The 15,303-nt window shown below is 45.6% G+C and overlaps 1 protein-coding gene across 1 annotated transcript in view; it reads left to right on the forward strand.

Annotated features, from left to right (window-relative positions):
- Positions 1-15,303, forward strand: part of ADAMTS16 (ADAM metallopeptidase with thrombospondin type 1 motif 16) — a 158,300-nt gene that overhangs the window by 40,844 nt on the left and 102,153 nt on the right. Inside the window, exons 5-9 of the mRNA XM_067033287.1 lie at positions 1,762-1,961; positions 3,445-3,528; positions 5,680-5,839; positions 7,355-7,460; positions 15,127-15,264. Coding sequence (XP_066889388.1) covers positions 1,762-1,961; positions 3,445-3,528; positions 5,680-5,839; positions 7,355-7,460; positions 15,127-15,264 — 688 coding nt within the window. The remainder of the gene's footprint in view (positions 1-1,761; positions 1,962-3,444; positions 3,529-5,679; positions 5,840-7,354; positions 7,461-15,126; positions 15,265-15,303) is intronic.

Below are 15,303 nucleotides of genomic sequence, written 5' to 3' on the forward strand. Positions count from 1 at the left end.
AGTGCCACAAAACGCCACTTGCTGGTGGGCGACCTCGGTGGTCGATCTGGTGCTGTTTGACTTGACACAGTTTCTGTCCCCTCCTGCTGGGCACGTGGCAGTTCCCGAGTGACTGGGGGCCCTATCTAGCAGAACTGACACACAGCACCTCCAGGATGAGCATTTAATTCTCAGGACTCAGTTACTTGTGCAGGACAGTTTCAGGTTGTCCACGAGGCTTGGGGCTTCCCTGGAGGAATCCTGGTCTTCTGTCTCAGGGGGCTTCACACTACAAAGATTCTTGCCGAGAGTTCAGAGAATGAGAGATTTCTCTGTGTGTTTAGGCATCTCTCTGTGGAAACGGGCAGACAAAAAACAGATTGATTTGCTTAAAATCAATAGTGATTCTGAACCGCAGACTCATGAGTTAGCTCGCTACTTCTAGCTGCAGCCTTCATGGGTGGGTTTTGAGCTGGGACTCACGCGTTTGGGAAAATGCTGCAGTACCATATTGAGGGGGGAGTGACTTGTTTTGAGGGACTTGTCAGAGCCTTGGCTAGTAAGGTCACCCCCCGGTGCTTCTGTTCCAATACTGGGGGCCTGGGAGGCTGCTGTGCTCCTATGCTATGGCCATTTGCACCCTGTGCCTATGGGAATTAAGACTAAGGGCCCCAGGACCACACGACCAGATCTGAAATCCATTTCCAACACTTTCTAGGGAGGGATTGTGAGAAAGTTACGTTCATTCCCCATGCCTTCGTGGCCTCACTGCTACCCATGGCTGATGCAGAGAGTGAATGAGTTATACATAGACATCTCTTAGGGTGGGGATCACATCTGTGTCAATTGCATCAATGTAAACGGCGCATGACGACTGCTTATTAACCTTTAGCCAGTGTAACAGTTATCCTCCGAAAGGTTCATTTAGGTTTGGAAGTATTTTAGCAGAGAGAGATGAAATGCAACGGACATGGGAATCAGTCAAACTGAACAGCAGCGTGTTCCATGAATAGAATTGGCATAGCTTTTGAATTAGTGCCACCTAAATATGTGGATATTTTGAAGGCTGCTTTCACCTGAAACCATTCTAACCACACTTTCTGAGGCATCCACTAAACCTAGTGATTTTTAACATAGTGTTAATTTACTGATTATTAATGCCCAAATTATTTTTATATGGCTTACTCCAAGAGGACCGAGTATATTTTGTCTTTTCATTAAATTAGATAAATATTTGCAATACTTTCTAGGAAATTCAGCTCTGCAGTGAAGTGAGCAGTTTATAACCCATTGGAAATACTACAGACAAACCAGTTGTGTGTCTAGACGTGGGAAACAACTTTAAAAACTATTAGGTCATTAAAAGTCTTCAAATAAGAACACAGTATAAGGCAGCACTCCTTTTTGTAATTCTTAGTTTCATTGTTTTGTCAATAACTCCTTCGCAGAGGCCTATTGAACAGACCTTTATGTTCATAGTCTTTGAACATCATGCTTTTAGATGCTAAGAGTGCAGAGCCAAAGTGATCTTTATGCTTTAACTCAGGACACATTTATACAAAAGTCAAATATAACAATGAATTCCATGACATGTAGGCTATGCACACTTTACTTCAATGTAGTGTTCCACCTTAACACATGTTTTGCATCACAGTTTTAAGGGTTTTATGATTTGTTTTATGAACATTCATTGTTAAAATCCGGGTTTTTTTAGCACGAGTTCTACCACTGGTTTTGTGTGACAACTTTACATTCATTTCCTCTCTGAACGCCCCCCTGTAGACATGCCCAAGCCTCCCAAGGAAGACCTTTTCATCTTGCCTGATGAGTATAAGTCGTGCGTAAGGCACAAGCGATCCCTTCTGAAGTCCCACAGGAACGAAGAACTGAACGTGGAGACATTGGTGGTGGTTGACAAGAAGATGATGCAAAACCACGGCCATGAAAACATCACCACCTATGTACTGACAGTACTCAACATGGTAGGAACGCCCTTCTTGTTGAAGTCATGTGTGTAATTCCACCTAATGGGGTGTGTGTGTGTGTGTGTGTGTGTGTGTGTGTGTGTGTGTGTGTGTGTGTGTTTTGCATCCTACTTTTATTTGTGGATTTATGTCTTACACACAAGAAATATTTTATCTGTGATAACTCCTTCACTTTTACTACGTGCCAATCAGAAGATCCTTTTTCAATCCTTCAGAGAGTAAAATTCAGAGGATGAATAATTTGACTTTCTCTGTAAGCCAGTAACATATTTCAAGTTTACTGATGTCTTCATTTATCAGAAATCTGTAAGAGGAGGTGGAGTCATCTGAGTGCAGTAAATCTGCCCATCCGCATTATATGTGAGATTTTAGATGGCTGTATAGAAGTCCCCATCTTTTTAGGGATAGGGGTGTTCAAATACTGAACACGCATTTTTCTATCGACAAGAACAAGGAAGAGTACTCCCTTTAGAAGGTTGCAGCAGAGAAGATATGACTGTGGCAGCTTTAGTCCTGAATGAAGAGCGGAGCAAGGTGTCTAAGCCCTATTCCACCCAAGTGAGACCTGCATAACAGAAGACAAAGCATGGGGCTATCAAAGTGTATTTTAACATAGTTGTGATGACAGTGTTTGAAAAATGTTTTATGTCCCACCTCTATAAACAGAGTGCCCCTAAATGTATTTCAACTTCCCATGAGGTGGTGTGGTTGCTATTACCGTCCTCGTTGTTGGTGGCCAGACCCTCACGGTTTATGATCTCCCAGGGAACTGAGGGAGGAGGTGACACAGACTGCAGGTCTGTGACAGCCCCCACTGCAGGTCTCTGATGTGTCCAAGCATTGCCTCTGTTCTGCAGAGCTTTTCCAGCATTTCTACACCTCGGTGCCAAATTACCTCCTTGCTGCTTCCCGTGACTGTCGACTTGTCCTGGCTCATATGCCACTCGGATCACTCATTTATATACATGTGACCTTCATCCCTAACGATGGTCACATCCTCCTTCCCTGATCACCTTCTCTCCACATAGTTTTCCTTCTCTTTCTTGTATCCTCTTGGTCTTTTCCCAAGAACTTCTCTTATGCTTCTGGAATGTTTTGCAAGGACAGCTTCAGGAGGGCTCACCTGTGTATCATCACTATGAGTTAAAAAATAATTTAAAAGAAACAAAAAGAAACCTCCTTATGTCTAAGGAGGACACTTACCGACTAGGAGGCCTGAAAAGAGGTGTTTGATAAGAGGTGGAACCTGCCTCCACAGACTTCATTATTTTACTTCCAGGCACCAACAGTAAGGATCCAACGATTGGTGTAATTGGCTGTTAGATATTCCCATACCTGTGTGTCTAGCAATGTAAGAAACTTAACCTTGCTATGTCCCTCGAGAACACGGGATTGGCCTTCAGCTGTGGACTCCAGGCTAAGGGCTGGGGGAAAAGGGTGCCATGTATAGGGACTGATGTGGATTACCTGTCCTTTTCAGGTGTCTGCTTTATTCAAAGATGGAACAATAGGAGGAAACATCAACATTGCCATTGTAGGTCTGATTCTTCTGGAAGAAGAACAGGTATTCTTTGAAACCAGTAGCTTTTTTCCCCCCGAAAAATAAATGCAAAATAATGCTTTGTTTTCCTAAATATAATTGTTCTATGGATTCTTTACTTCTCTTTCCCATGGGGACAAAAATATGCTAATATTTTGTGTCTAACGCAATGAGTTTCTTGTCAGTTCCTGCCATGCTCATTTGGTTTTATGTGTGTGTGTGTGTGTGTGTGTGATTTTTGTGCATACCCTGTTGGAAATACACTAGGATAACGCAAGGTGCGAAACTTGTCCTCAGCCGCCGTGAGCTTTGAGGATGGAGATGGAGTGAGCCCTTTGGTCTTGCGCTAGAAGACTAACAATAGCCTGTAGCCCAGAGGTGACACCGTGCTGTATGGCAGCGCGTCATTGCGCTCTGTAGCCTCCCAACTGCTGAGACTGACCTTCACCACCTTCGGTCTCAGGACTTGATTTTTGTAGAGATTCTAGGATGTCAGACCCATTCCTCTCGTTGCACACAAACCTCCAGATGACGCTGGATCTTGGGAGCAGTGGGGATAAGACTGTCTGTTGCCTTCATTTCAGAACCCTGTGTGAACACACAGAGGTACCCCTCCGTTAGCAATAAGGACTCGTGTGAATATTCCGTGGCAGAAGTAAGGGGGACGTCTTAGCCATAAAGGGCTCTCACTTGTATTTTTGCCCCAAGCTGGTCATTGATTGGACCTGGGGGAGTAAACCCTGGGTCCTAGTCAGGCACCCTGCGCCCAATTTCACCCTCGCCGACATCTTCACAGAGTCTCCTGTTAGCCACAGTGGTCTTGTTTATGAAACAAATGATTTCTAGATGAAATCTGAGATCATTTATGAAATCTAAGTTGCCTTCAGATTTTCAGGTTCTGGGGTGCTGCCCTCTTTCCCTGCAGGATGGGGCATGCACGGGCTGACCTGCTTCTAGCCTGAAGAGTCAGCACGATACAACTCCATTGTCTGTTGTGTGAGTGTGTCTGCAGAGGGGGTGCTGAACTAGCAGGGCTTCTCAGGTGACAGGTTAATTATTCTTTGTATTAAAACGTTTCACCTTGGAACTCATCCAAGCTGCAAAGAATAAGCGAGGTTATCATTTGATCGTACACCTGTGTTAACTTTAATTAATGCAGTTTTCCTGGAAATCACCCGCTGAAGAATGTAAGGCATGCCCCAGGGTTGATGTACAGCTTTTAGCTTGGGTGCATTTGACTCTCTGGAAAGACACAATAAACATTTAAGGAGAAAACATAGTCAGTGACTGAGAGACGCAATTTCAAAGCAACACTCTCGTCATGAAAGCTTTAAACAAGTTGTTGTCCTGAAATTGAGGTATTTAACCTGCTTTTCTCTGACCATCCTTAGGAAAATATAGCATAACTATAAATAAGCTTTAAGGAACTCATCTGCCTGCCAGCTCTGGGAGATGTTCTTGCCACCCACCCCCCAAGTTCTTCATTTACCAAGACTTCGGGTAGCCTTCACTCTGATCTTTCACTGCTGATCTATTAGAACTCGGTATATATGGATAAGGTTAAATGTCATCTGTATAGTTTCCTTCTAGTTCCAGCCTATTTGCTAGAAATAAAGCTTTGTCAGTTGAGCTTCCTCTTCTCATAAACATGGTGCCTCTGTAGGAAAGTGACTTAATTTAACACCGTAATAATAACTCTGAGAAGAGTTGCAAATTTGAAATCTTACTTTCCCAACTTGGTTATGAAATAAACACAACACCATCTGGGTGTGTTTTTGTGTATGTGCAAAGTCTCACATAAACGATTCTGTTGCCTTATATAATTCTGCGGTGTTTTATAAAGACTTTGAATGCGAACACTTCCTGCACAGAAGTCATCTTTCTTGGGTCATTGAAATATGTTCAGAGTCAGCAAATACATCCCAACTGTTTTGGTACAGAACTAGAGAACTAAACATGAGTGTCTACACTGAGTCTGTACAGGGTTTATATATGACACCCTCCTTTGGATTTTAACACATAAAATGGGTAAATTCGTTTCTGTGCCATCCAGATCCACCTGTGTCACTGAATCCAAGTTAGTGCTAGTTTTCTGTGATGACAGGGCCAGTAACAACTGCTTGACAACGTGTTTTCTTCCTGTTATCTCGGGCTCCTGGTCTGTCTCCTGCGTAGCCAGGGCTGGTGATAAGCCATCATGCGGACCGCACCTTGAGCAGCTTCTGCCAGTGGCAATCTGGATTGATGGGGAAAGATGGGACTCGCCATGACCATGCCATCTTACTAACCGGCCTGGACATATGCTCCTGGAAGAATGAGCCCTGTGATACTCTGGGTAAGACCTTCTGCCAGGGTTTTGAGAAACACGTGTGTGCTGTGCGCCTTCAACGGCCTGGGATGTGGAGTATTTTTGCCCTCATTCCGAATCTGTAAGCTGTAGCTGCTGCTGGGTGGAGCTGTAAGGAATAAACTCCCTTCCCTGTATAAACGGTGGCCAGACTGAAGAGTATGCATTTATTCGCCAAAATCAGTTCTTTCACAAGAAAAGGCCTCTCGCAGATTCAAGAGCTTCTATCTCTTCTAATTTAAGAAATAATTTCTTCCATTTCTTCTTCCAGTGGTGAGAATAGGGTCAACAGATTCAAGGGTGTCTCATTCTATGAAAAGATAATAATACATTTATGAATATCTGTAGAGATACTACAACAGTATGGGATTCCTCATTTTTCCATTTCTCTATGAATATCTCAATCTTAGCCATTTTCAACATGTTTATTGGGCTGGGTGTATCTTGGTGGTATTTTATAATATGATAAAAGGTTTTTACACTTTTCCAAATAGTGTAAAGCACAGTGTGCTACTGACCAGGGCTCTCCTGGACTTTTTTTTTCCTAACTCTCCATTTCTTCCCAAGATCTTAGGGAAGAAGGGTCTTTATTACAAAAACATTCAGATAAGACTTGGTTCAATAGAGGTTAGTCCTGACTACTTGTTCCCAGAAAGCCCTGAGTGCAAGGTGGGCCCTGGGCTGCCTCTGAGGACTTAGAATTCAGGAGGTTCCCACCCTGCACACGATAGGCTCACTGGGCCTAAATTGTACAAATAATGCGGTTTACATGGGAGACTTGCTTTCATTCTGGGGGCCTGGAGTTTTGGCCCACTCCAGGCAGGGGTGCTATGTGACCAGCCCCCAACCACAGGCCAGGGCTCTGAGTCTCTGATGAGTACCCTGGTGGGATTGTTCCCCTTGTTGGAGGAATTAAGTCCGTTTGTGCGACTCCACAGCGGGAGGAAGCCCTGGAAGCTCCTGCCTGGTTTCCCCGGGCTTCTCCCCAGGGGAAGAAGTTGATGCGTGTCCCTTCTGCTGATTTTACTCCGTATCCTTCGATCCCTATTAAATTACACCCGGGAGCATGACAGGTGATGAGTCCTGTGCAACCTCCTCGAAAGTCCTCCACCGTGGCGTGGCCTTGGGGACCACCTGACACCCACCCTCTGCAGCACTTTCTCTCGGGCTTTTGAGAACACAGTTGTTTATAGAAAAAGGATGAAATTCTCCATCTGCAGGGAATTCCCTCTTCAACTTCGCCGCCGTTATAACCTGTAACTTGAACATTACAGAGAAGCATGGATTGTTTTCCACGAAGGGAAAACAGACCCCCTTCTCCCACATAATTCAGGGCCCTTTATATGATTGTCCAAGGGTTTCCTGTTTCATATTTCGCCTGACAAAGATGAGAACCAAATTTCTCTGAAGGACAGAGGTAAATACACACGTGTGACACACCCTCTTTCTTTATTTTACTACAATATTGCTCCCATATGTTCTTTTGATCTTTATGTCCTGTAGGATTTGCACCCATAAGTGGAATGTGTAGTAAATATCGCAGCTGTACGATTAATGAAGATACAGGTCTTGGACTGGCTTTCACCATCGCCCACGAGTCTGGACACAAGTAAGTGCGTCTCCGTGGGAGGTTGGAGCCTGGGGTCCTCTCTGGACTGGAAGATTGTCTAGAGACGCTGGTGCAGTCGCTCAAGCCTATGAGGGGAATTCACACATTTTCAGTGAGAACGCCAGTAGGAAATGCTCACGTAGGCACTTCTGTTTTATTTGAGTGTCTCGTCGCACACATTCTAAAGCTGTGGCAACACACATGTTTGCACTTTCCTCGCTCCCTTCTTCCCTTCCTGCTCACACATGTGCGTAGAGTCACAGACTACAGACTCTTCTGTGTCTGCTCCTTTGTCCTGGCTTTTGAACTTGGTCCTGTGGGCTCATCTCATTTCACGGTTAACTCCTACGGGAGGACTCCACACGACTGAAGATGGTAACAAGCCCGCCCATTGGTAACTTCCTATTCTCAAGTTTGCGTTCTTATATCACTTTCATAGTTTGTAGAGATGGGTTTTGACTGGTGTGCAGAGTTGGGGGCATACAGGGAAGACAAGAGATGGCGCCTGGCGGGAGCTGGTTTGCTTCCCACGTCCCCACGTTCCCCCCATTGTCAGTTGTGAAATGGGGCAGCATCAGGGGGAGTGGGGAACCCGGGGCTTTGGCACAGATGGATCCACACCGATGCAGGACAGGCAGCTCCCAGCAATGGGTGGCATGTCATTAGGAGTATCTTTTTAAGTGGGAAACTTACCTTTATTCCTGTAGAAGGAAACACTTCTATCCATTACTTATAGTAGCTAATTATTCTTAAATAAGATTTCTTAGTCTAATAACCTATAGGCTGCCTCACTTTGAGGCACCATCTATTTAAAAAAGAAGTTTTTCTCAATAGGGCCCACTTGCTGATTTCCTGCAATCGCCTGATTTACATGAGCATCAGCAGTGATAACACAAGTGTTTTCCTGCTGGACTGAAACTGTACTTGAAGCTTCTCCTAGAAATTGCACTGCCAGGAATTACAGCTTTTCTTTTTTTTTTTTTTTTTTTTTGCGGTACGCGGGCCTCTCACTGCTGTGGCCTCTCCCGTTACGGAGCAGAGGCTCCGGACGCGCAGGCTCAGTGGCCACGGCTCACGGGCCCAGCTGCTCCGCGGCACGTGGGATCCTCCCGGACCGGGGCACGAACCTGTGTCCCCTGCATCGGCAGGCGGACTCTCAACCACTGCGCCACCAGGGAAGCCCACAGCTTTTTCTATTTTCACCTTCATCCTCATTTTATTTGCAAATTACAAAACTTGCAGAAGGCAATGTGTGTGATATGGTCTTTGCAAAGTTGATTTCTCCATCCCCTGTTAGAAATTGGACTGAGGCCACTCATGTCATCCCGACCTGTTCAAAACATCTGTGTGTGTATGTGTGTGTGTGTGTGTGTGTGTTTGTACACGTGTGCCCGCCCTTAATGGGCTCTCACAGAGGCCCTGCAGACTTTGGCTCTGTGTGAACTGATGACCTGAAAGTGAAGCTTATATCTTATTACTGATCCCTTCATCATTATAGGTAATGATTGACTTTTTCAGTGCCTAGAAAATTGCACCTACACTTTACAAAGCTTTCAGTTAAGTCATAATTGTAAATAGGCTGCTAGAGTTAAAACTTCAAAAAAACTCATTATTTTAACGACATGGGGCTCTTGCTGTCCTCTGAACCATACCTGAATTTAATTAAACAATCAAAGTAAGAAATATTTAAGTCATCAAGGGCTGAACAAATCAGCATTAGATAAGCCGTTGAGATTCAGGCCCCCGGTGCATCCAGGACGAGGCTCCCAGTCTTCCAGTCAACAAGTATTCGTGTTTGCTTTTATTTTTTTCTTAGAAGTCAACTATTAATATTTCCTTTCATCACTAGGGCTGGGTGTAGACGGAAAAAGAATTTCTTCCGAACAAGAGAAAAGTGTTTTTACTTGCAAGTGAGAATATAGATGGGAGGAAGGAAAGGAGCTCTAGATTTGAATGCAGGCAAGCCCCACTCCTGATAGAACTGACCTCCAGAAAATGATCAGTTCCTCCTCGAGCACCTGCTGCTTAGAGAATATTGCGCAAGAGACAGAAGGACTGGGAGCTCTGAGCCTTTGATGTCACCAGTGAAATAGCTTCTGATCATACTGAGGAAATAGGAAATACACGTGGGAGGTGTGCACATAAAAAGCACATGCTAATTGCCAAAATAAGTGATCGTAATAGTGATAATAATAATAACGACAATACCTGCTCTTTGTGAAGTAGTTTCACATGTAACTCTGAGCCTGGAAACCCCTGGGGATGATCTCTTATCTTCCCTTCACTAGCTGGGCAAGTAGACTGGTCTGAACATTCAGCACAAGCGGCGTGGAGGAGCTGCAAGGGGTCAGAGGTGAGCTGAAGGGGGCGTATTTCTAACACATGGTTAGCTGTGGCAACTGCATCAAATGAGAGAGGCCACAACAGGGACGATTCAGCAACCCAGCTCCGTGAATTTCAGGTGAATTGAAAACAAACACATTTATTCCGTTTATTCTTTTAATAACTATTAAGGAATCCTAAGTTTAATGCATGGATCAAACAGCATGCCTTCCTCTTATCCTTGGCAATGAGCTCTAAGCAGAGCTCATTTCTGAGTTCTGTACCTGAAGAATTAAAAAATAATTTTACATGTATTAAGTTGTAAAACATCCTGTTTCACAGGTGAATTTTCCTTCCTCAGTTTGGTGGACATTATGAGGGTGGAGGAGTGCTTCTCTGTGCCTTTCAGCCACAGGTTTCCTACCCTTTAACTCAAAGAAAGATTCAGTTGATGCCCAGCTAGTTTCTTCTACGAGATTCAGTTCTTTTTATCCTAAGACATCTTGTGGTTTCTACTGGGGAAGCTGACCTAAAAATAGGAATTGCTAAGAACCAGTGCTTAGACCTGTGTCGGGAAGGGGAAAGGAGGGACTGGAGCCGAAAGTGAGGATGTGTGCTTTCCCTCGTGTGTGGGACTGAGCCAGAACTGGTGCAGGGCCAGTTTCCTGCTGGTGTTAAATCACTTGTCACAAGAGGTGTGGTTTCCTCGATGCAGGTGTTGCAGAATGGCACAGGCACACTGAGGGCTCAGCTACACACTTTGAAGAGTGTGTCACCTGGGCACGAATCCATTGGCAAAATTCTCATTTGTCAAAGGAAGGCATGCCATTCGATGGGCAGGGCCCTGGGACTCGTATTCTAGATACCCCGTGGTTCTCCGGCAGCCTGACAATGACCAGGCTGCGTCTCCGGATCTCCTCTTACGTGGGTTTCCATATGCAAAACCTGTAGAGCCTGAGAGACCTCAGCAGGTGCGAGCAGGTGCGTGCAGGTGCAATCTAACTTGCATTGTTTGAGCTGAACATTCCTTGTATATAAAGTCAGCTTAAATACTTAATTTGCATGATCGTTTCAGACCATCAAGACAATATTAAACAGACTTTCTGTGCTCAGGACTGTTCGTGATCCGTCATTCTGTCTGCTGTCGTTTCCACTACTTACTGACCCACTCACCAGGCACAATTGCCATCCTGCCAGCAAAGCACTGTGTAGGATTCTATAAAATGACTAGAGATCCATGCCCTCCAAAGCCTAAAGAAAGATAAGATGGGCATGGCACGCAAAGGGGTCAAGCAGTGAGGGCTGTGACCACTTCAAGAGATGCAAAGAAAATCAGGGAAATCTTCTGGAAAGGAACAGAGTTGGTGTGCTGACACCATTCAGCTCAACCACACTTGGCTGGTGATGTTAGACTCCCTTTCAAGCATTTGATGGTGATGTGTGCACCTCACTGATTTATGACTGTGCTCTGTCATCCACCTGAGCCCCGAGAGCTGGGTCAGGGAGGCGCCAGGTGATTTTAAGGGTCTGCGGCATATCAAAGCAAGTGGCTGCTTAAAGATCACCCGGTCTGGTGACTGTCAGGCTGCCCCCTAGGGAACCCCAGCAGCTTGGAGCATCATTTCTTACCAATTTTATTTACTGTCATTCCTCCTAAGATTTTTGTTTGTTTCTGTGTCCAGAAAGTATTTGAAACCCATTGACCCTTAGCTAAACTGCCTCCTCACCCCCCTACACACACACGCACGCACGCACGCACGCACGCACAAAATATGTATGCAGGTGATATCTGATATCTAGGTGTTGAGAGATTTGATCAAGACCACATTTGAATCCGGGAAAGAGACATTTTGAATTTTCCTTTTTGACATGCATGGTGCCAGGTATTCGGAACTGTTTAAGAGGAAGGTTTTATTATCCCATTTTATAGGTGAGGAAACTGAGGCTCAAGGACTTGAGAAATTTGCCCCAAATCAACCCACTTGTGAACGACAGGAGCAAGACCCTGACGGAGGTTCCCCCGCCCCCACAGCCTGTGTTCCCCCAGGTTATCTGCCCTGCCCTGCCCCTGAGAGGCCCACATGACTGCTGTCCCCATGTCCACTTCCCGTCTCTCTGGGAGGATGGGTTTGCTTCTTGAAAAGCCTGCATCAGCCTCTGGACAAGTAGATCCTACCTGTGGTGCTATCGTCACCTCCAGGGTGTGATTTACCATCCAGACGACTTTGACCCGTCGTTGCTTTGAAGAGTTTCTCCTTTCCTTGACCCACCGCTGTCTGATCAGCCTAAAATATTGGTACAACCTCTAAAAACGCTTGGCGTTTTCTGGGTATATCATTAGTAATAAAGAAATACTTGCTGATGTAATTGAATAACTCAAGAAAATTCTATAGGAGACATTAAGAGCATCTGATATTGAATATAATTCTCAAGTCCAAGTTAACCTGAAATCATGTTTACATTTGGGTATTTGAGTCGGTGTTGTAGCTGGAAGGTTGTCCTTTATTCATTCAACAAACATCGGTGGAGCACCTGTCACGGACTAGTGAGTCCACTTGCACTCAGGCTCTGAGCACAGTTAGGAAGAGCCCCTGCAGAAAAGAAAGAGAAAAAAGTGCATTGTTTTAACATATAGGGTGATAACCACTTTGAATAAAGTACTATGAGTCATGGAAGCAAAAAAAAAAAAATGTCTGGTATGTATAACTTGAATAGTAATTTTATTTCTTCGTTGCCAAATACCAACCTTATCTTCAAACTGTTCCCTATTCATTCTTCCATGACTTTGTTAATGTTAATATCAACCGTGATTGTTGTGTGGTATTTTCATGCCACTGTGCTAACACCCACAGCAGTGCAGAATATGGGATTTGTACTGCTTGGAAAAGCAACTCGAGACATAGTAGTGCTGAAGTTTGGGTGGGCATCGGAATCACGTTATTGTGTTAGGATTCACCCAGGTGCCAGAGCCTAACCCCCAACTCACTAAATCAAAAATCTAACAGGGTGGGCTTTGGGGAGGCACATGTGTGGTGCATTTCTCAGATATTCTGATACTCAAAAAAGTCTGAGAATCACTGACAATGCCTTAGGTGAAAATGGTTAAGACCAAGGTGTCCCCAGACCTGGGATGTTGTGGCTTTGAATTCCTTAGAAATGTAGGCAAAAGTGGTAGCAAATTCATCTAGGGTACTCGCAGGACCCTAATTTGTCTTCTTTATATTCAGGTCAAGGGCCAGCCAGGGGAGGGTACTTTGTTATTTCGTTTTTATCACTTTCTCCCCAAAGCAGCCTCCCCGTGAATCCTCTCCATCACCGTGGCACATTTCTTCTGCCATATGGTTACCCGCTCACCTTGATTGATTGCTTTTAATAGAACTTCAGAGAACGGGTGGGGGCCGAAATGACCACATCTACATCACCCTTGGTACTGAGCAGGAATTTTGCAGAAATTCGACAGTGTTTGTGCGCCAGATTTCCTTGGAGACACTCTTCAATCACGCTGCAGTTACACTATTGCACGGGTCCCGCCCGGGCTCTGACGTCAGAGTGTCGGGTTCCAGTCCGGACTCTGAGACCCTGGACAAGCCTGTCTCCAGCCCTCAGTCTTGCTGTCACTGTAGGCTTGTAGTAAGATTCGGGTTAGAAAATACAGGTAATGTGCTTAATATCTTGTCTGAAAAATAGTGCTTACAAATGGGAGTTGTCATTTTTACCGATATTATTAAACAACTCTAAGAAAAACAGTTAAGTCTTCAGCCTCGGACACAATTGCAGACTCCCTGGTCCCCTTTTGGAGCCCACTTCCCCTGTGTTGGTGTCTCCTATCCCTGTGGCCCTTCCTCCATTCATCCTGGGATTCTTGGTGGCAGAAAGCCCACGGATTCAGTCACCCACCTGTCCTTCTTTGCTTTCTCCCCTCTTGCTTTTCCGCTTCCTTCTGTATCCCACTCATTCAGAACTGCTCTCTGGCAATCCATACAGTGATCGGGTGGGTACCAGACATTAATGGCCAAAAATGGCTTGACTCTCCAAGGGTGTATCTACCCTAATGGGAAGTCTTCAAGGTCACGGAGCTCCCAAATCCCTGAGGCTTTCTTCCCAAGGCAGTCAGTTGAGCTCTTCTGAGGTGGGTGAAGACGGTAACATGAGGCTATCCCACAGGACTAGCTTTAGGAAGTTAAGAAGAAGAGACCTACTTGGTGGGGAGAGGTAGCAAGTCAGTCAATGGGATTCTTATAGGTGCAAGCCTGCCGTTTTCTCGAGTGACAGTAAGGGGTTGTTGCTGTTGGCATTGTGGGATTTGAACATCTGCAAAGGACCCTATTAAGAGGTCCCATAGCCATTGCAGCCTGAGGTGTGCCCATATACTAAGCTAGGGCTGGAGCCCCAAAGTGGTCTCGTTTCAGTCAAGAGTAACAGACGTACCTTCAAACAACGCCTGCAGATAAACGCCACCAGAGCTACTCACTGGGGTTCCATGGCGCCACTTCCTCCAAAGGGATGTAGGGAGTCTGGTCGGGTACTGGCCTGCTGTCAAAGCCTCCAGCAGTGAAGACCTGGCGTAAGCTGGATCAGCACTGGGTGTAGGGACAAAATGTCAGCACCACCAAGAGGGGCGGTAGTGGTTTAGTAGTTCTTAAATTGTGTAAACATCACACTCACCTATGGAGCCTGCGTTGGTGTTTCTGACAAACACCTGGAAATTCTGACCATGGCTAGTGAGCAGCAAAGGGTGTAGAGAGAGAAGAAAGCAATAAGAACATCATCAGCTTTTTCAAGATCAAATAAACTTCCCTCTACATCCCACTAGAAATGCTTTTTATGTTTTTTTTTCGGGGTTTTTCTTTGTTTTTTGTTTTTGTTTTTTTGCGGTACGCGGGCCTCTCACTGTTATGGCCTCTCCCACAGGCTCCGGACGCGCAGGCTCAGCGGCCACGGCTCACGGGCCCAGCCGCTCCGCGGCACGTGGGATCTTCCCGGACCGGGGCACGAACCCGCGTCCCCTGCATCGGCAGGCGGACTCCCAACCACTGCGCCACCAGGGAAGCCCAGAAATGCTTTTTTAGAATTAAAATGTCTGTCCTTGGCAGGCATCTGGACATGTGCTCTGTTTCGATGTTGGTGTGCACTTTCAAACGGCTGGGCAGATGGTAGTTCTCCAGGAAAGGCCTGTGACCTCGTGGATGTTCTCCCCTGTTTGGCTGTTAGGACTCTTTCTTCTGCTGCTTAGCACACAGGAGAAGGGGGGCCTTCGCACTGTTGACCTGTGTCTGTTAGAGTGTGTTAGACAGTTGAAACTGTTGTTTGTTTTGAAAGACCCATTCCTTTCTCTCTCTCGTAGCTTCGGCATGGTCCATGATGGAGAAGGGAATGTGTGCAAAAAGTCTGAGGGCAACATAATGTCCCCTACGTTGGCAGGACGCAACGGGGTCTTCTCCTGGTCACCCTGCAGCCGCCAGTACCTGCACAGATTTTTAAGGTATGAGCCCCTAAAGCTGGTTGCGTATCTCTCTCTCTG

This window comes from Kogia breviceps, chromosome 4 (genome assembly GCF_026419965.1).
Source record: "Kogia breviceps isolate mKogBre1 chromosome 4, mKogBre1 haplotype 1, whole genome shotgun sequence".
NCBI lineage: Eukaryota > Metazoa > Chordata > Mammalia > Artiodactyla > Physeteridae > Kogia > Kogia breviceps.